Source organism: Echeneis naucrates, chromosome 17 (assembly GCF_900963305.1).
Source record: "Echeneis naucrates chromosome 17, fEcheNa1.1, whole genome shotgun sequence".
Classification (NCBI taxonomy): domain Eukaryota; kingdom Metazoa; phylum Chordata; class Actinopteri; order Carangiformes; family Echeneidae; genus Echeneis; species Echeneis naucrates.
Window position 1 is genome coordinate 14,974,486 of NC_042527.1, and position 21,316 is coordinate 14,995,801.

A 21,316-nucleotide genomic window follows, 5' to 3' on the forward strand; every position below is an offset into this window, starting at 1 on the left:
TTAACATGTCAAGACAAGTTTTTCCACAATAATGCCGGTCAATTTAACGAAACAGCGAACACAAGCCCAGGCCTGAAATTAATTGCACCTGTTTGCCTTGATGCGATTGGAGAGGTCAATTTCTCACTGAGTGGGAACGCTCCAGCCTGACACATATCCAACGTAAACAAGCCCCGCAGTCACGCCAGTCTCGTGCTGCCATCAAAACAAACAGGCCAGGGCCGAGTGTGGACACATGGCATACGTGGCTTAGTCCCTTCCATTGACGGCCTAATTCCCCCCTCACCGCCTCATAAAGGCCTCTATTGACAGCCCTTCCTGAGCCCTGCTCTCACATAAGTGGCCCTCATTGTGAAAATATGTGTACCATCGTTTGGGGCAAGCTGCGGTCTATTGCCCTTCCCTTTAAAATAACAACATTTGGCTGAAACGGCATTTTGCCCCTTTCCTGTCATGATACTGTGACTCAGGGATTTTCCACTATTAGTAGTAGGTAGTAAACATAGAAGTCTGGTCACTGAAGCTTGTGGCACAGTTAGCGTTGAAAGCTTTGGGTGGTGGGGGGGAACTGCTCGATTTCCTCAAATCTTCAATTTTGTTCAGCAGCAACCTCCACAGGAAATTATAAGTTTGTCTGTGCTTTCTCTGTTTTGGTTATTTGCAAAAAGTACAAGCAGGTTTCTAACGTGATCAGCTACCTTTAACTGTGCCAACCTTTAGGTCAAAACTGGTCTGTGGTCAGGAGGGGAAAGCACTGCAGATGGAGCTGAAAATCCGATCCTCTCTACATGTTTGACAAGGCCACCTAATCCCTTTTGTTCCAGCCAAAGAGTCTCTTTCAGAGGCAACTGAAGCCACTGTAACAGAAAACCAGTGACGCAAAGCGGCACATTAAACGCATCTTACACTTATTTATTGATGCGTCTTAAAAGAAAAAAAAAAAAAAAACAAAAAACAAGCAAACAACAAAACCCCCAGATCAACTTTTTAAAGTAGATCAGTTTGAGGCCTCAATGTGAGACCAAGGATGACTGTTGGAGGAAAGGCTGAAGGACGGACAGATAAGACTTGGTCTGTACAAAGGAGACTCTAGAGTCTTTAGAAAATCTGTTTTAGAAGCAGCTGTGATGCACACAACACATAACAGACCAGAAGTACGAGTTAACTGCATTCATGATATAACCTTAGATAAATAACGCCACACAGGCACTTTCTATCCCACACATAGCCACCAAATTCAGCAGAATGACTGTTGTAATTAGAGCTCTGGGGGTGTATTAGTTAAAAGATTATTGAGAGATTATTTTCCAGATTAAGTCTGTTATCCGAGAAAAAAAAAAAAAAAAAAAAAAATTCCTGGGATTGATAATGCACAACAGGGGGAGTCAGTGAGCAGGAGAGTCACTCACCCCATCAGAGTAAATTACCCCCCCTCAGAGAAAAAAAAACCATTATAAAATTCCCCTGCGTGACTTTGCAGGAAATTACATCACATAGATGAAATTTACTTTCAGTTATCATCACATTATGAAAAAGTCTGAAAACTGTCTAATTTCTCTATAATCTCTAAATTTAGTTTCAATTACTTTTTTTTTTTTTTATTCTTTCTACATTTGCACACAGCAACTGTAATTAGAATTCTTTTTTTTTCTTGGCTTTTGTTTCTCGAAGATGTTTCTTACACCCTGTTGAATGACAACACCCTTTTTTGTACAGTATGTGCCTGTCATAATAAAAGATGAGGGCAGGTCAGAGTCTAGTGAAAGGCAAAGCCTTCACGTCTTACATAACACTGCTCCCACAACCTGTGCATTCTCCCCTGCAGACAGCACAGCAGTCCCCCAGAGGAAATTAATATTTTAATCTCTCAGCCAGATTCAAAGAACTGGCCCTGCTCTCATGGGGAAACGGATAAATAAGTCATGAGCTGGAGGTTTGTGTGACAACAGGGCCGGACAGACAGTAACAACAACACACACTGGGAGGAAGTGAACAGCTCTGGATTTGGCAATGACTTTCCATTAGGATGTGACTGAATGATGGCCTATAAAGTTTTAGATTAAATATCCGACAGTTATTCTACCACAAATAGCTCCATCATTCTCTGCCAACTCTCAGATAGTGGCACCATGCACATATTTGGCCCACTGACAAAGTAAAAAAAAATAAATAAATAAGAAGGGTTGCTTCTCTTCCAGGCATAAAAATGAGGTCACTCCCACTATTTCACTAAGCATGATGCAGATGGAGCTTCATGAACAGATGACGCCACACTGTGGTCGGTCTGAACAATCTCAACATACATGAGTGAGTTTTATGTTTCAGACTCTACAGCTGCTCTTTTCTTCAAGGAACTTCTCCAAAAAGTCTTCCTCAGGCAAGAAATGAAAAGACAAGAGGGTATTTAAGAGGAACTTGATGGGTATAACTTTAGTGGTATATCCAATGCATCTGCAAAAACATCAGTACAGGACATACGCTTGGGGATAGGAAATATATTCATTAAAATTAATACATTTTAAAATTATTAAAAACTAAAACACAGGACTTGGTCTAATCCTCAATGCTGGAGATTATTTGCCCACGTCGACAGGGCGCAATGTTTACAAGCACAATTGTGTTACAACGTTTTCAGCCCGTCACTCATTGGCAAACATTTCTTCAACATTCCAAAATATATTACGGCATCATGAAGGGAAATAACAGCGGCAAAAGACTAAAAACAAAAACACACACACACACAAAAAAAAAAAATCTGTTCCTTCAAATACCCAAGCAGCATATCCTAATGTCTCAGTCATTAGGACCGAATGACAAGCTCCACTGAATGATGTCTCAGACATGCTGGGAGCGCAAAGCTTTTTGGAAAATTGGCCAAACAAATTAGAGGAACATACATAAAAAGGAGAGTAATGCAGGTAAAGTCATGTTAATGGTTTACAAAATAAAAAAACAATAACTTACATTTTTAGGAATGATTAACTCAGGACCATACCATTATCATGTGATTCTACAGATTTCTGTATATCGTAGTAAAAATGACCACAGAGAAAATCTTAATTAGTTGTGCAAATGCTATTTACAGTTAAACGTAAAGCTTTGTCTCTTGATGCTACACAAACCCTTTTGCTCAGTAACTGCTAAGTGTTTAATTTACACTTTAATGTAAAACCTTTATTAGCATTATAGCACCCTTTATATCTGGCATTTACATGCATCTTTGCTGATTTCAGTCTTATTGCCGTAACCATTTCTGTTGCACCCACAATTAACAAAACAAAGAAGCTAAAATGAAATGTGGGGCAGGATAACATCCACACATACCAATGAGATAGTAAGAGACATCGCATGGTGGATTTCGGAGAGCAACAATGCTTTTATGTTTTGGCTCTTAACTGAATCTGAATAGAAACAATACCTGTGAGGTTTCAGTTTCAAGGGTTTGTATATCCATGTCTATATGGATCATGTTATTTTTCACCCAAGAAAATAGTGTTACAATCCCTGCACTGCACTCCCGACTCAGATTTGAACAAAGACACTGTTTCATTTCAAACCCACTTCAGTCAACACAGCTACCCAAATAAGTGATAAAAACAACTTCCGCTTTCTTTTTGTGCGCAAAGAATATTAATACATATATTGCTAAATGGAGATATTGCAACTAGATGACCTGTGTTGTCATACAGCTCTGAATACGATTCATATTAATGCCAGGTATAATGTGGGCCTATAATATCACTATTGTTATCTGTTATTTCCAGTGTGGGCTCTGTTCCAACCATTAAATGGTACAAAATATCAAAATGCTCTATAAATGATTGCAAAAACAAGTTCTCTATTTTACAACTTTTTCTGGTATATATTATAAAAACCTGGAAAAAAAAAACTAACCAGTTTTACCCCTTTGAATTCTCCAAAATCAAAATAATAATAGCATATAGATCTGACTGAGGTTATGTCTGTAAACTAATGTTTGGACTGTGTCTCTCATACTTCCACACTGTCAAAGTTTTGTCATCTGTTCCATACGTGACTCTTCCTTCAGAGTCTGTAGTCATGTGTGTCCTGTAGTGCGAAGAGAGATGGTAGGGCGCCAATGTCCTCTTTTAAAATCAGTACATATGCAGCTGAGCAAAGGTTACTCAGTTGCTCCTGAGTTAAATCCGTGCAGAGTGTGTCAGTAATCACAGAAACAGCTTGCACTCATACCCACACAGTCCATCCGAGACAAACAGTTAGTCCATTGTTCCACTTTAGGCTGCTAGTAGTTGAGTAAGCGCTCCCTTTCTGTACCAACATAGCGCTGATGAGCTGCAAACACCTTTGCTTTGTTCACCGAAGGACCTGTAAACAGAGTCAAAACACATTACATTTAATATAAAATCAGCATTAAACATTTGCTCAAATCTTTGTTTTTATGTCTCTCATTTTAAGCGTGCGATATTACTGACCTATGTAGCTGAGGAGTACAGGGAGGAAGATAAGGCCATGCGTGGCCCCCAGAAGAACTATGGCCAAGTACATCCTAAAGTAGAAGACCTGAAAGATCTGTGACTTAGACAGTGCCAGGATTAAAATGCCCCCAAACTTCGTTAGCGTGATCCCACTGAAAACCTGTTTATAAAAAAAAAAAAAGGAACCAGTATTATTAAATTGTTTGTCATTAGGGTGACAATGAAAATTAGACTTCATGTGCAACAAGCAACAAGAAATTTTTAACAGCTAATTTTGTTTCAAAGAAATAAAAAAAAATTACTCTTTCAAGACAAAGCAGATATGATATGTAATTAGGTTTTGCCCCCAAACTAAATAAATATAAGCTTGTATAAACACTTAAATGCACATAATGAGCATGCAAACTTTTTTGTCTGGTCTGTTAGCTAAGAGGTAAAGTGCATCTTACAGAGCTGCCCATATAAGCTAGAGCCTCTTCAGCCCGCTCCACTCTGTTCTTCTTCACACTGATGGAAAATGCTCGTACAATGTGGCTGCAAAACTCCACTGAAATACCACAACTCTGCAACAGAGGACAGGAAATAACTCAGCATTAGAAACATGGAAATGCCAGGATGAAAGTCAACCAACCAAGATTGCCTTTGCTGTTATAAAGCAATTATTTATGGGGTGAGAAAAAGGCAAAGCTTCCAGTTCCCTGCTGCTTACAGCAACATTTTACTTTTCCAAAAACAGCTCCAGACATTTCAGAACATGGAGTCATTGCTTGAGAAAAGTCCTATAGAGTAAGTGAAGCAAGGGGTCAAACAGCCAGACAGAACGCAAAAAAATGACAAGTTCAACATTTTTTCTATTGCTTTACTTAAAACCTTTTAGTCATTCTGTCTGGGGTATCATTTATTTGTTGCAACCACTGTTAGTGTCAGATATGTTTTATGTTGCCTCACCATCACCAGGTTCACCAGGGAAACTGCATTGAGGCTGATATCCCACAGCCACATGACCCCGAACATGTTGACCAGGATCATGGCAATAGTTAGGCTGACAAGCACCGCTGACCACACCTCCAAGCCCAATAACACAGTCGACACAACAAATATGGCAGCCAGTGACACGCTCAAGTTCAGGGCTGTGTCATATGCGATGGTGAGGTACTGCTCATAAAACACATAGAAGACGCTGTAAAAGAAGGAAAACATATTAGATAATGGCTAGTATGAAATTTGCAAAAGTTGTCTAGTTACTTCAAGTGAAGAGAACGTCTAAACAAATCTACACTATTTAAAATTAGTTGATATTTATATCCGAGACCTCAGCATCTGCAGTGGTAATGTGACTTTTGTGATATAACATACAGTAAAACTGCAGGATAGTCATTTATTATTTTCCTTTGTGCTGGGCTTGACCTACTCCCATGACCTGCCCCCCCCCACCGATTCCCTTGAACCTTGAGTTCAAAACAAGTGCAATCTTAGGTGACAGTGTTTCACTTTGAAATACGCACACAAAAAAGCCCCAAATACAAAACAGAATTAAAAATACCTAATTATTTTCAAGAAGACAACATTGTTTATGATTTGTTTATACAGCTTTAAAAAGAAAGCACAACATACCTGTATGCAAAAACTTCATGGTCCATAGATTGGCTGATATTGTGAGCCAGAGCTCGGGCCATTTTCAGAGCATCGATGTAGTCGGGGGACTCCTTCAGGATGGTGTGGTAAGTCATAAAGTAAGTGGCTCCCACCCCTGTGTCGTCTGGATACAGGTCGACTGCTGTGGCATAGGCAGCATGGCCGCTGCAGGAGCATGAAACCAGTGTGAGTGAGATCAGAGAAGAGCCATATCACAGCCTACAACAGCACTGTTCACCTCAACTGGATACTTTTAAACACATGGGAAACAGAAGTTTTAGGGAAAGTTCAACTTCAACATTCAAAGCATCATATGTTTTCAATTAAGGTCTGACAGAGCTCTGAAATTACCCTTTTCCACACTTGACGTTGGGATTGTCTGACAGGAACATGGGGAGAAACCGCATGAAGTCTTCTCCTACGGGCCTCTGCTTTCCAGCAGAGGTCATGGGCCGACAGTGCACACAAGATGGGTTTACCACTGGAAAAACAACAGCCGGAGTAAAGTCATGGATTTTACCAATAGGTTGTTAAAAAGTATGTATTATAACTGAGACAGCCGTTAACTGTAAACAAATGAATAATAAAACGGAACAAAAGTCATGCTAATTATTAAAAATACTAAGTTCTAGATAAATATGTAAAAGCAATCCATATATTTGAAAGATTATATTAAATTTTGTTTTTAATTGCGTTAAATCTTTAATTAATTCGTTCTGCTGGAATTTTCCCTGGGGTGGTATTTTTTCCACTGCTTTCAAGTATGAGGAACTGCCCAAAACTGTTGAACATGTCACACCATGACTGTGCGTCAAAGGGCTCATTGTTGACGCTGGAATTTACCTGAGGCATTGCAGAAGGCCCCTGTGGTGTTGTAGTATCGGCAGCAGGTGGACTGAGGTTTCACCCAGTCAAAGTAGTCATCAATCCAAGAGGATGGTGTGAAAGCAATGGTTGTGCTAAAAAAAATTAAAAATGTAGAGATTATAGAATCGTACACTTGCTGGAGCTAAGCTTCAATATTGATTTTTTTTTTCCTGTCCAATCAAACCATCCATAATCTACTTTCTCCACATCTCCGTCTTACTAGTTGCTGATGAGCGAGGCTGCGTAGACTTGTTGAACCAGGGAGTTGTTGTTGCAGCCCACTCCTCCACAGACAACATTCTGGCCCTCCGGGCTGCTGTAGTTGAGACCATCCTTTACCACGAAGTACACTGGTGCGCCAGTGTGGAGATACTCGCTCATGTTCCCAAAGTAGTCCAGCACGTACGAGTCCTTGATGGACAAGCAAAGCGTCAAATTTAACCACAGCAAGTGAAGGAGCTCATAATATAGAAGAACCTTACAAAAATGTTAAGTTATGGGCATTTGAATAACACCACCACATGGAGAAAACTTAAAAAAAAAAATCTGCAGATATTCAAACATAATCACTTTTAAAGCAATGTTTAGAAATGGTGTCCAGTAGAAATCCATAAATAAACAGGTACAACATCAACCGAAATGACTTACATCAGGCATGGACAATTTCTGGTCGAGTCCAATCTCTACTTTGTTCACAACAGCGATGCTGAAGGAGAGTATTCCAACAAACACTGCCACCTAAAGAATGAGAAAGAGAAGGAGACGTGATCCATTTAGACTGACCAAAAACAATATTTTATTGATTGGAAGATATGTCTCAAACTCAATCCATCAACACATTAGAAAGCTGCATGACAGATGAAGTCTCTCTAGAGATAATGTTGACGTGGGTGACTAGCAAAGTGTGACCAAAGTACTTACTATTATTGGTCGCACCCACTCTTTGAGGATGAAAGGGGCATAGACTTTCTTGAAAAAACGGAAGAGGAACCCATCTGTCTTGGTTTCCTGAACTTCTGGTAGCTTCACACAGCAGACAATGTCAAATCTATTCCCCTTTTGAAACAGAACAGACAAACTGCATTTGAGATTCAGAATTCAGATTAACTTAATCTGGAACAAATCTAATGAATGAACTTCTAATATGTGTCACTGAGACCAAAGAGTAGAGCTGCAAACAATCGCCACACTGACAGTGCTCTTTCAGTGCTTCTCAATCAATCATTCAGTAAATATAGCTGAGTTAAATCAATAAGTACACTAACAGGAAATGTGTACGCGTGTCTGAGTGTGTGTTTGAAATTGATGTTGGGTTGTTGAATCTGTAGGAGAGTTGTTTTTTTTTTTTCCCCACATTAAATCCTTCAGCTCCTGACAAATCATCTTCATCAACTGCAATCTCAGGTTTCCCTCAAACGCACCTCCTGCCTTTTGGCGTCCAAACCGAGCAAGCTGACAAAGCAACTGATCTGCAGCAGGAAATCAATAAAAACAGCCAAGCCAGCAAACAGGGAGAAAGTCCTCACTGCAGGCATATTGGACAAAGCTCCTGCAGACAGAAAATTCAACAGTTCAATCAGCATGTGGCGAATCAGTAAACCAAAGCAGTTCCATTATATTGTAGTACAATTATTATTTTAATGACAATTATAACGGGCCCATTTCACCTAGAAAGAAGGCAACTGTCTCAGACAACGATGAGAGGAGCATGCTCGGAGCAACATCTCCAAGAATACGACCAATCTGCTGGTGAAGCTCCTCATGTGACATCCGCTCATCTCTCTGTTCACAATTGTGTAATAAAAAAAATCTGTTTTAGTCAGTTTAAGAAATTACTGGCCACATTTAAAAGCTGTATTGTTCTTGAAGTCAATATTTTTGTTCCCTGAGAGAGGAATTTTCTAAACCTTTGAACCACATGCACATTAAACGGCTCATTCTAAAAATTTTATTTGATTTTTTTATTTTTTAAGATGGGGAGAATGGGGGTTACCTGATATGTTTGCACTATAATAAAGATGTTGTCCACTCCAACAGCCAGCACCAGGAAGGGTATAACCTCAATAACAATGAGTGTGAGATGGATACCAGCATAGCTGAAAATTCCCAGTGAGGCAGACACAGAGCCGAGCACAATCAGGATGCCTGCTATACCCAGAGAAATCTTTGAGTCCACCTGTGTGTGCAAAGACATCAGGATGAGTCATGTTTTGGCTTTGACACCACCTTTTAAACGTAAGCAGAGGAAGGAAGTTGATAAGCAAGTTGTACCAGTTTTAGCTGTACCAAAGCTTGTGTATCACAAGCTGGAAAGACCAGTGGTAGTGCATGATTAAAACTATCCCAGGAATCAGTCAGGGCAACAAGCACATGGAATAAAAATGATACAGATGCTGTAGTGGGGCTTTGACACTTACCATCAGTCTGTCAAAGCTTTGAATGTGACCCAGAGCCAGGGAAATGTAGATAAACATTATGACATAGCTGATGACTATGGTTCTTATGTCACTGTTGCTCTCTCTGTCAATTTCATCTTCAATACTCCTTTCTGCACTAAATGCAATGGTCAGGTTGGGGTTTTTGAATTCCTTCATGAACTTGATGAATCTGAAAGGCATAAAGACAATTGTAGCAAGTGCACATAAAGAACCATTATCTAAAACAAAGAGCAGAAACAGAAAGTAACAGATTGATGTCTCACTCTTTCTCCCATGCCAGAGCTCTTTCCAGCCGTACTGAGTCATTCAGATAGTTGTTGAGCGGAAAGGTGATCACTAGAGCAGTGGCATTATTGTAGTTGGTGCCTGTAGTGCAAAAAAAGGATACATCAAAGAGGGCCATTATCTAATCGATCCTCAATTGCACATACCACAATGAATAACCCGATAGCTACTTGAATCAACGCTGTATAGTCAGCTGTATCAACAACACCTTGCCATGTGAGGTGTTACTGATACAGCTTTGGTTTGGTTCTTAATCCACACTGAAAACCAGTGACCAAGAAGTCATCACATGACTGATTACGTAAGTTTAGCAAATGGAGAACTATAATTGTTGTCCATTTTTTTGATCCGTCAGCATGCATTGCTCCCTCTCACCATCATAACCCCCGAGAGCTAGCCATGGGAAGACAGGTCCACCAAAAGTGCCCAAACAAGGGTCATGGAGGAGGGTGGTGTCGTTGAGGGACGCTGGTGCGCTGCAAAATGAAAAACAAGCAGAAGTGAAAGCTTAAACAATCACACAAAAGTTATTATTAGGAAAAACAAAAAACAAACACGAAAAACCCAACAGACCGCCATGTCATGACAACCAATGAGGAAGTATCACTGAGGTATTTTAAAAAAGACGCACAAACTCTTGCCCACATATGGAGCAAAGATAGATTCTTGTCATCTGCAGGTGTTGACTTCAAATCAGATGACTTTAACTAGAGATCAGAAACCCTCTAACAGATGTGTGTGGGTGGCTAAGAGCAAAGAAAGACCTCATTCAAAATAGTGGCAACGTATGTGTGTACACTTAAAAGGGAAAGGAAACTGACAGAACTCAGTTAAAAAGAGAAAAATCACCTGACACAGTAGAGGAAGTGGCTGTGATAGTCAGCATAGATGAAGAAGTCATCTCCTATGCTGTGGTCCAGCATAGAGTGGCTGTTCTGGAAGTAGTTGAGGACACTCAAAATGGTACAGTTGTCATTGTACGGGGCCAGTGGAGCCAAACAGATGTCCTTAAGTGTGACGTTTTGATCTTCGTATGTGGCTACTAGTGCTTCAATTTCAAGCTGCAAATCCAGCACCTGGTTATTTATAGTTCAAAAAAAGTGAGGGTGGAAAAAGACAAGAGAACCAATAAGTCATGGTTTTAGAAACTCAGCTACTTTTCAAGTACATTGAGTGACAGAAGCCATACTTCTTCACACGAAACATACAATGCCTCTAATTACAGCCAACCTATGAAAATTCCTAATGATCTTCAACATTGACTCACCTGGTGCAAGATGCCTTTATCCAATATTGCTCCAAATGGGACATCTGATCCTCCAAAGTATGGAGAGTAGATGGTCGTGTCATTGATTGGAGTGGTTATAATGAGCTGAACAGTTCTAAAAAAGGGTCCAAAGTGGCTGTCAAAATAGACCTTATCTTGACGGGCCTGACTAGTGGGAGATGACCACAGCTCAACTGGGTTTGTGGTGATGCGCATGTGGATGAGTCCCCCAGAGAAGGCTACCACAAGTGTCAGACTGACCAGGATGACCAGACCAGGATGTCTCACACAGAAGGAACCCCAGGTACTGAAGACGGTCCGTAGTGCATTCTCAAAGCGTTCGCCTAGAGTTTCACAGCATGACGCATTTCCTAAGAGAAAGAGAGGGGTAGTTAGTTGTGCAACCAAGTCCCAAGAAAAAAAAAAGAAAATAAATAAAAAGGAAAAATAAGTTGCTTGTATCACATCTAATATGCAAGTTACTTTTTGTGGCAAACCGCTAACAGAGAGAAGAAAAATAATGAGCCTTTATTCAGGCATTACTATACCTTGGTCAGAATTATCACTGTTGAGAGACAGTGGGTTATTACTGTCCAGTATTGGGCCATACTCAGACATGATTGTCCTTTTCCTGAAAACAAAATTAATAAGACAAACCAATTGAATATTAACTTCAAATTCCAGCAACAGAACTAAAACATCATTTCCACATTAGGTGAGTATGAGTGACAGCAAAACACTGCCCGAGAAGAAAGTCCTTTACTTGTAACACCACGTGCCCAGCACGAGGCCAAAAAAGATAAGCAAGAAGGCCACATAGGAGATCCACATGACGACTGTCATGCCATCGATATCAAAGATTGTCCAGGGTGGGGGGAGAGGGGGAGGCACAGGTTTCGGCCCACAAGCTTTTGCGCAGTCCTGGCAGGAGCAAGGCCCTGAACCGTCCTCTAAGCTCTCGGTGCACGCATATGTCTTGTTGTTCATGGGAGTGAAATCAGAAACTGGGACATCTAGTGTGAAGAAACAACATAACACAGCATGATGAATTAACAATGCAAATAGTATCGGATGAAGGGGAAAAAAAAAATTATACTAACAACAATAAAAAAAATAAATAAATGAATAAATAAAAAATACAGCAAAATTATTTACCTGAGAATATTGGGATGATAGGGAAAGGAGTCTGTCCATTATTAATATCAAACATGTACTGGATCCAGTTAGTAGCATTGCAGTCCTTTGCATCCCTGCCACACAGCAGTGACAAAGCTTTCACGTTGCTCGATGGTGCTTCAACATCTTTACAGGCATTGTACATTGCTGAAAAAGTATAATTTCATTATTGGAGGGTAATATTTAAGATTTCAACTGAAGTTAAAATGTAAATGCTCATTCTTTGATAAAAACGAAAAAGTAATGACCACAATTTAGCCACGTAATCAAACAACTTGGAACACAAGTGCATGTTGAAGTAAGGTTTCAGCAGCAGTTTTGACATGCAAGCCAAACATTGCAGTTTTAACTCAGTACATTTTCTCTAGAACAATAAAAAAACATAAAAAAACAAAATGAAGTTCAAACTGGTTATGTCTTAATAATATATTTGGATGTAAGCTCACCGTTAGCAAATGTTTGTCCAATATAGTACTTCACTTCTTCAACATTGGATGCATTGACCTTGGTGGCCACCATGAACTGACTCTGGTGGGGACTGCAGGTCAGCTCACAGAAGAGGTTCATCAGATTGAAGAAACAGGCGGGACATCTGGAAAGAGATGAAGTGAGTGTCAGGAGCCTTACCCAAATGTAAGATAAACAAGTTAATGTGTAGAGGTTTAAGATGGCTGCAAACAACGTAGTAACAATTGTGGTGAAGTAAAAATGATAAAATCTACAATGCGCCAATGGCATCAGTTGAGCCTACATGGCAGTTCTTGTCGAACCTCTTATCTGGAACATGCAAAGAAAGGCTTCACATAGTAAAACAACAAAATGTAGAGCAACAATTGAGCAGCAGATGTATTGCCATCTTTAAAAAGGCTCTTTTTTTCAGGGGGTGGTAATCATGTCCTTCAGTTGTTGTAGTGCATACCTAGACAGAAACTGAAGGGGAAGCTGAAGACTCCCTTTGAGAGTGTGCAACTGGTCAACATTACAGCAAAGGTTTCGGTCACCATAGTCATATCCAGGGCAAAGTTCCTGCATGTAAACAAAAAATTAATGGCATTCTTTTGCACAATTTCTTTTCACATTCTACTAAGTATGTTATCAAACATAAATATGAGAGTCAGCAAATTTAGCATCAGCAGGTAAAATGCAATAAGAAATATACCATGAGAAGTTCATAGCCCTGTGGCTGGAGGGGGACGGGAGGACCAGTGTAGTTGCAGTTGTACTTTTTTCCAGGCACCTTTTCAGATTCCCCACACTCGCCATACCACACACAGTGTTGGGCCTCAACCTGATAAGACAAAAGAGACACAATTATTATTTATGTATGTTCACAGAGGAAGTTTACTTGGCCTATTTTTTTCTTCCAGTGGAACCTGGGGAAGCTTTGTGCTTATGCTTATGCTTGATTTTGTCTCATGGGAAAAAAGAAAAGAAATCTTGCCACGAAAACCAAAAACTGTTAGAAAAAGATCCTCTCTGGCCCATTTCCAACAACTTTACCTTCCATATCTGAGGTGAAAGACCCGGTTTGAGGTTTTGTATTTACCAAGATAAACCACTGGGAATGTTTCTTTTCCTGTTTCTAGTTTGTCATGCTTTGATGGTTTGCTATGACTGCAAACAAATTCTCACATCTGCAAAGTTTTCTCTTTCAGCTTTAGAAAAGCAAAGGTTCGAAAACAGAGAAGTTCAATCGCCTTTCACAACTATATCTAGATGAAGGTCAACATCAATGTCAAATTGAAATAAAGCAAGAAAATAGGAAACATTTTCTATAGCAACACGATAACAATGTTATTATGGATTGACACGTCTCTTCCACAATTAAATTAAACACAATTAATTTAAATTCCAAATAATTAAATTACATCCCCAAAAAAGCAATGCATTCACAGACTACCTAAAATTATTAAAATGTTTAACACAAGCTCAAGCAGTTCATGTTTTCCATGATTTGTCAGCATCAGACCTCTCACGTGTTTTTGTTGAGAGGGGTGGTGAAGGGAAGTTAATTCACTTACTCTTCAAACTGCTTCATGAGTAAGACCAGTGTCACACTCTGTTCTACTTGTGGCTTGTGAAACAACACTCATATGTCATTTCTTCCCTGGTTGGAGTTAAATGCAGCTGAAGAAGAGGCCAATGCATTTAGGTATTTATCCAAAGTCAACTTGCAAGAATCAGAACCAGTGGTGTAAAATCTGTTTGGAAACTGGGCCCTACCTCTACAAAATAAAAAGAAAAACCCTAAAATCACTTTCTTCTTATCCGCTGCCATGTTCAAATAATCAATATTTCTACTCACTCCACGTTCTTGTCATTTTAGCCTGGATGCTGATATCTTATCTTGAAAGAGTAATGATTAATCTGACCCACCCATGATGGTATTTTAGGACAGTGTAAAAGAAGTTTCATGCATTGCCTGTGGGCTGACCTAATTACCCAAAGAATATGGAGGCAAACAAAACAACAAACGCACTTTACAATGCACTATGCACATCTGATTACATCAAATCCAAATATTAAGCCTCTGTCAAACTTTTAACTTTTACTTGCTTATTGCTATTTAACACAAGTACAAGTACATTTAACACTCAACATCCAAGTCTTATGTGATTTGTCACAATAAATCGTGATATAAACCAGTGGTTACTTTAGATTCATCCATCCAGCTTTTAGGCTGCTGTTGGATGAATTTCCGCTGCAGCAGATCTTTCTTTTATCTTATTTTTATGAGTCAGTTAAACCAAGTGGCTAACTCTGGGAAAACTAAAGTATAAACCGGGGCCCGGACCCAAGGAACCGAGCGGGGTTAGTTCGTTTTGTCCTGCCGTGTCCGACACCAACTCGGAGCTTCTCAGACCAAGTCTAGCACAGCCTGATCGGACTCACAAAGCTAATGTCGGTCCCGGTTATATATAGCACCAATTCTCCTTTATGTGTACTAGCCGCTATTGAAACAATTAGTGAACCGGGTGAAAACCGCAAAACGGCTCCAACTGACCGGATCCTCCGGTTTTAGGCTGGCCGCCTCAAGCAAACATCACAACGGCGGAGCGGGCTGAGTCACGTTTAAGTCACGAAAAAAAAAAAAGAGGTAAAACTAACTCACCCATCGGAAACAGCCCTCCGACAGGACGGTCACTAAGAGAAGCGAGCACAGAAAGCTTCCCCCCGGTAAGAGTCCCATCCCTGTGAGTCAAAACACCGGATCAGACTGACTGTGAAGTTTAAGTTTGCATAGCTTGTTGTCTGTGGTGGGAGGTGGCTATTCTTCTTCTTCTTCTTCGTCGTCGTATTCTTCTTCTTCTTCTTCTTCTTCTTCTTCTTCTTCGGCTCTTTTCTTGCAGACGAGCCGTCGCCTCGATGCTGCCACCTAGAGGTAGACGCCGCACACTGCGCCCGGACAAACGGGGAACAGCTCTGATCTGACGGAAATCAAAAACTCACAACCTTTTCTTATTGTGAGTAACGGAGCTGTCTTGGTTTGGCACGGTTGATGTGACAACACTTTATTTATTTTTTTTGTCAATTAAATCTTCCAGGAAGTGGAAAACTTCAAGTGGTTAAAAAATACATTTAAAAAAAATCATCAGCTGCTTTTGAGAGAGCCTGTTGGACCAAAGCCTCTGTTTGAGGCAACCATCAGAAAACTAATTTTGAAATGTGTTTTGTTTTTAATCCTTATAAATGGATTTTTAATATTGAGAATGCACCAAGTCGAATTTTTATTTTTCCCCATGTTCTCTTTATTGAGCCCATAACACATTTCACATAAAAATGGGGCAAAAAGTATTTTGTGCAAGAACAGAAGAATGCTCCAGCTTTAACACGTTGGTACAGACGTGAATGTATACTGCTTTGTTTTTACAAATTCACAATTTTTAATAATTGGCTTTGTAATAACTGGTAAACAGCCAAAAGCCTATTTTCATTATTCATTGCTTTACATTCATTCCACTGAAGTGAAGCAGCCCATTGACACAATCTTCTTTTCAAACAGGAGAGCCATTTAATTAGCAACATGTTTGTGATGTTTTCATGCGAGGACGTCCTCCTAGCCTTTGTTTGGTAGCCACTAGTTTCATGTTTATCTACTTAAAGTTTGAGGAAAATACCAATTGAAACTAATCAAAGCTCATTGAAACCTTCTTGATGAAGGAGATCAGTGCTATGGCTGAGTTTTGGTTTTAAGAAATAACAAAACGCATTCCCATAGAAAAAAGAAAAGATTTATTCATGTTCACTTTTGAATGACGTAATCACAATTGAGGAATAAGTGTATATTCATGTATGATGTGACAAAACTGTATACTGATATTGTAATATAAATTATAGGTGACTGTTTTGGGGTATATTACAGAATAGTCAGTTTTCTGTGCAAGTACCTGTGTAAAATCTGCAAAAGTTGGTCTACAGGTTGCTACAATACTATATTCCTTTAAAACTAGGAATAATATTTGCAAAGTTAATGCTCTTGCATGAATACAAGACTTTAAAGCTGGAACAGATTCATAGATATGGTGTCAACACCCTGTGTGAAACAACAGCTTACAATTAAAAAAACAATAACAAAGCAAAACAATGAAAATTCTCCTTGTATCATAATAATAATAATAATAATAATAATAAAGACACATTAGATCACAAATGTCAGAAACATTCTTACTTTGTGACATTGCTCAAAACCATTCAAATAGTCTCTAAAATACATTGTGTACATAAGGAAATACTACTTTTATTTAAAAATTCAAACAAGTTACTCAGATGGCCTAAGACTGTCATGCCAGCATTTGAAACAAGTGAATGCAACTGGAGCTGTTTTTACACTGGTCTGTTTAAACTTAGTGCAGTGTGTAAAAATATACCATTGGCAGCTAGTAATTAGTAACATGGCCAGAAAAAAGCTCCCTGTGTGAGCAGGCTAACATGGCAGACGGATATAAAACGCAGAGTTTATCTACCTTTGTGTGTCCACATAAATATGCCTGGTCCAAAAGTGCTACAGGTTTTCAGCTACAAAAAAACGTCTCTTAAATATGACCCTGATCACATTTGTCATATTTACTGTCACATTCTCTACATAGAGGGTGTGGTGTCACACATCAGGAGACACACTCATTTCAATCTAGATAGAGGGAGAACACGCATACAAAACTGTCTTAGAGCACAAGAGTAACACATTTAAATGATACAATTCACCAGTATTCCCCTTTAAACTGTCTTTACATTCTATACACTGCAACATTTGGTTTCCTCATTGACTCATTCTTCAGGAAGAATTTCATCAGGCCTCTGAGGACACCAACAGTCGCGCTGGCATTTGACTTCCTTTAATCATCTCCTTGACTTCATCAGAGATAAAGCTTCTGTGACGTCACATCAATGTCAAGTGAGTGCACCTTTGTGTGATGTCAACCCTTTCAATTCATATCAATACTATTTGTTGAATGCGTCTCTTAGCTTGCGATTGTACAACATGAGTACCTTCGGTTGTGTTTCTGGTTGAGCTGCCAGTTTTTGTTCGTTGCAAGAGAGAAAAATGGAGGCGCTTATATCTAGCGAGTTGGCATTCCTCAACTGAAACATCTGGATCACATACAGGATTTTTTAAAATGTATTTATTTATTTTTTGCTGAGTGTTTAGAGAGATTTCCACTCCTGGGTATTTTCAGCTGAGGATTTCACTTTCTGACAGGGGATATAACTTTAGGTCGGTGGACATCTGGTCCTGAAAGTCTCAGCTCAACTGAGTCATATGTGAATCAGCTTTCATCCAGCTTTCCTCAAGGAAAAGTCATTCGTTGTTTGGTTGTAAAATAAAACTCGTTGGAATGAGACAGATTTTACGTGAAGAGTAGGACAACATGCAAACAACACGGAAAGCTCCACCTGACTTCGTAAAACAGGATATAACATATATGATTGATGGTACCACTTAAGTATGTTTTTCCACCCAGACATTAATGCCGTTTCTTAATGGAAAAGTAAAGTGTCTCTTCTCTCTTATCTTTATCCACTAAGTCCTCAGTCTGGGCCCAGGTATTCTGCGTTCTCTGCTGCTGGGATATGCCCATTGGCGTGCGTCTTGAAGATAGGGGTGAAATCCTGTTGGTAATCTGGGTTGTCTATGCTGTTCTGGGGCTGGTATTTCTGAGTGCCGTGGACTGTGCCGTTTGAAGTGAGCGGAATGACGGCGGGGGATGGGACGTCGTTCAGGTACTCAGGACCGTTGGTCACATTCTTAAAGCAGTTCAGGTACTCTGTCTCTGTGTTGTCTGAAGAGATACTGGGGAGGAGGGTGCGGGGAGGACCGGGCTGCTGGTAAATGGGATTCATCACATCTGAGACTCCGTTCTGGTTCATGTAGTCTGTAAGAAAGCCATTTATTTTAGTGAGTAGACACTTGACAGATTCCCATTAAGTGAAAATGTAGTTATATGTGAAATTTAATGGCCCATAATGATGGTTTTGCTTGTCTTTAATTAGTTTTGGGGGAAGTTCTTTTTTATATTTTTATGCTATAACTTATAGTGAAGATGACAGGACATGAAAGAACAGAGATGAGTAACAACATACAGTAGACATTGTCATCTTAATGTAACTTGGACATTTCTTAGTTCATGGCTGGTGCCTTTAAACCTTTCTTGGCTTTATTTTCTTCAAGGGTACATCCATTATGTGCTAACGCAGTTGTTAGCAGGGGACACTCATCTCAAGCAACAAATTCAGGCAAGTTCTGAAATGTAAAATTTAACAGTTAACTAAGGTTGAATTTATGAGCTTTTTTTTATATCAACTTTAAATAAAAGATGTATAAATCTCTTCTGTTTAAGCACTTTGGAGTATTTTCTTAAATTTATGTTATATTTTATTACATTGACAGTTATTGACTATGAATGCCATAATGTATAAGATCACGTTCTGCTTTGACAAGCAATAAAGTTGTACTTGTAGGGCTGAAATACAAAGGGATAATGTGAATTTTGTAGTTTATTGCATTACAAAACTTCCAGTTCAGCAGCTGACTTTCAAATCTACGATACTAGATTTACCATGAAGTCAGAAAAATAACTCCTATATGGTCTTTAAAAGTCTAATAAAATTGGCCAGCAGTACACAGACAGCAATAATACATATATTTATATGTTGTTATGGTGCAATGCTGCCTGTATTCATTCTGAATTCCCCACTAGAGCCATCAGGTCTAAAGATTTATGTACTAGGAGTATTGTGAAAGCAGTGTGAGGCAAACTGCACCAAAACTTTGGCAGCCTATATTTTCAGTCGAGTAGAGCAGTATCCTTCTTGTCCAGTAGATGCCTCCCTTACTCACTGAATCAAACAGAGGGGCCAGTGGAGGTTACCACTCAAGTGATATAAAGTTTCACCAAAAACAGAGGAACCACTGGGGGCCATTGAAGTTGAACACCAAGCACACTTGCCTGGAGCTGGCTGGAAGGCATTGTCTACAGTTTTGTCTGTGGGGTCAGGAATGTAGCGGAGAACCAGGCTCCCATCTCTGCTGGGTAACCCGTTCTGTAACAAAAGATAGATGTTTTTAGGGTTGTGGCACTGAGGGAAAAAAACAAAAAACAAACAAACCCCACAAACAATTCAAAACAAAGATGGTGGTCATTTTCTGAGATTTTCACTCACCAACAAACCATTTCTGCTGTGGCACGTTCCAATGCTGCTGTTGAGGCTCTGCAAAATGGATCATTTAAATTTCTGTTAATATTTCATGATGACACCAAGAAGTACATTAAGATAAGAAACACGCAATTCCAATGCACTGCAAAAATACATCAATTTCTTTTCATTTGAATGTGTCTGATTCCAACTTCTTTGATTGATAGTTTTTTTTTATGTGAGTTTAGTACTTTTAGTCACTGTAATTTATTTTAAAACCTATCTGGGCTCTGAACAGAGATAGTTATGCTTTTCTATGGTACCCGAGGAATCATAGCTGTCAGTTCATTACAAGCTGAAAAGGATTGTAATAAATGTCCACCAAACAGATTCAGAATCATTCAAGCAAACTGATATGCTTTGTTGGATCTGTCAGACTCTCCGGTCAAAAGCACTGCGAGTGGCATTAAACCAGTGAAACTGAGCGAATAAAAGGGAAAAGAATGACAGCTGTGGAAATTCAATTACTTTTAACAAGAAAAGGAAATTAAATACGTTGAGTAAGCAACCATCTGTACAAAGAAGAAGAAGAAAAAAAAAAAATCTAGACCCTGAGTGGCCTCTGCCCTAACATGATATGACAAAAGAAGGCATACGCTGAGATTTCATTGGACAAATATTTGAAAGCATTTTCCTGGTTGCCTGTAAAGGTAATCAAGCTTTAAGGCTCGTATGGACTAACTAGGCTGTCAGTGGCCGGCAGCTATCCCAGGTAAGAAAGCCAGACCTACGCATGGCCCTCACTGAACCTTAGATTGAAGAGCTCTCCTTATTACACACTCATCAATCACAGGGAACCTGGGAGGAAACGGGGGAGAGGGGGTGATGATGATAATGATGATGACAGGGAGTGGGCAGGGGTCAGGAAGACAAGAAATAGTCCCACTGGTGAACGTTAAACAGAACGAAGGCAAATGGAGGGGGAGGGTGGGAGGGTTCAAACCAGGTACGACGGGTCACCAGGTTCAAGTCGGGAAAATGAGTTAGACGCTCCCGGCTGTATGATCACCTGGACTGAGTTAACCAGTGACTGTTCTGCTTCTGCTGACTGAAGTGAAAGCAAATTATTTTCAACAAGGTAAAAAAAATAAAAAATAAAAAATAAAAAAAGACTGCCTCTGTTTCCATTTGGACTCAATGATTTATGCAGAAATCCCAGTTTCCCTAAACACTGTTAATATGGCAGAATTAAATGATCAAACAGTTGACTGCATGTTGGTGTGTGCACTCGCTGCCAAAGCATGCGTTACAGTTTCTGGAATCTGTGAGTGCTTTGTATTGTGGGAAATGTTATTCTAAAGCTGCTGGTATTCCTCTTTGACTGTTTTGATGGAGGAGAAGGTTAGTATGACTGAATCTAGCGTGTGTCTGCAGGAAACTATGTCTGTGCCCCATTACATATACCGGTTCACTCAGCTCTACGCTGGCCGAAGGCTCACAGTATAGAATACTGTGAAAATAGTCTGCAGCTCAGGTTTCTGTTTTCTCAATTTTTTATG

The 21,316-nt window shown here is 39.6% G+C and overlaps 2 protein-coding genes across 2 annotated transcripts in view; both read right to left on the bottom strand.

Moving 5' to 3' along the window:
* Window positions 1-2,405: 2,405 nt before the first annotated feature.
* npc1 (Niemann-Pick disease, type C1) lies at window positions 2,406-15,395 on the bottom strand. Its single transcript, XM_029524440.1, has 25 exons — window positions 15,238-15,395; window positions 13,285-13,413; window positions 13,045-13,151; window positions 12,572-12,717; window positions 12,105-12,272; window positions 11,713-11,962; window positions 11,498-11,580; window positions 10,950-11,320; window positions 10,532-10,758; window positions 10,058-10,158; window positions 9,661-9,763; window positions 9,377-9,566; window positions 8,953-9,135; window positions 8,627-8,741; window positions 8,381-8,508; window positions 7,881-8,015; window positions 7,608-7,697; window positions 7,180-7,370; window positions 6,936-7,051; window positions 6,444-6,573; window positions 6,072-6,257; window positions 5,406-5,637; window positions 4,907-5,020; window positions 4,455-4,617; window positions 2,406-4,347 (listed from the first exon to the last, which is right to left on the bottom strand). Exons 1-25 carry the CDS (start codon window positions 15,313-15,315, stop codon window positions 4,265-4,267), a joined length of 3,819 nt encoding a protein of 1,272 aa, XP_029380300.1. The 5' UTR covers window positions 15,316-15,395; the 3' UTR covers window positions 2,406-4,264.
* A 946-nt stretch (window positions 15,396-16,341) lies between these two features.
* egfra (epidermal growth factor receptor a (erythroblastic leukemia viral (v-erb-b) oncogene homolog, avian)) overlaps window positions 16,342-21,316 on the bottom strand; it is a 36,626-nt gene continuing 31,651 nt past the window's right edge. The window contains exons 26-28 of the mRNA XM_029524083.1: window positions 19,785-19,832; window positions 19,571-19,664; window positions 16,342-18,496 (exon numbers count right to left, since the gene is read on the bottom strand). Coding sequence (XP_029379943.1) covers window positions 18,153-18,496; window positions 19,571-19,664; window positions 19,785-19,832 — 486 coding nt within the window. The 3' untranslated portion in view covers window positions 16,342-18,152. The remainder of the gene's footprint in view (window positions 18,497-19,570; window positions 19,665-19,784; window positions 19,833-21,316) is intronic.

Excerpts from the sequence above, each read along its gene's own strand:
- npc1 (XM_029524440.1), bottom strand. The coding sequence starts at position 15,315 with ATGGGACTCTTACCGGGGGGAAGCTTTCTGTGCTCGCTTCTCTTAGTG. Across the intron at positions 8,742-8,952 it reads TTATAGTGCAAACATATCAG|AGAGATGAGCGGATGTCACA; the intron begins GTAACCCCCATT and ends AATTGTGAACAG. Across the intron at positions 5,638-6,071 it reads CATGAAGTTTTTGCATACAG|CGTCTTCTATGTGTTTTATG; the intron begins GTATGTTGTGCT and ends CTTCTTTTACAG.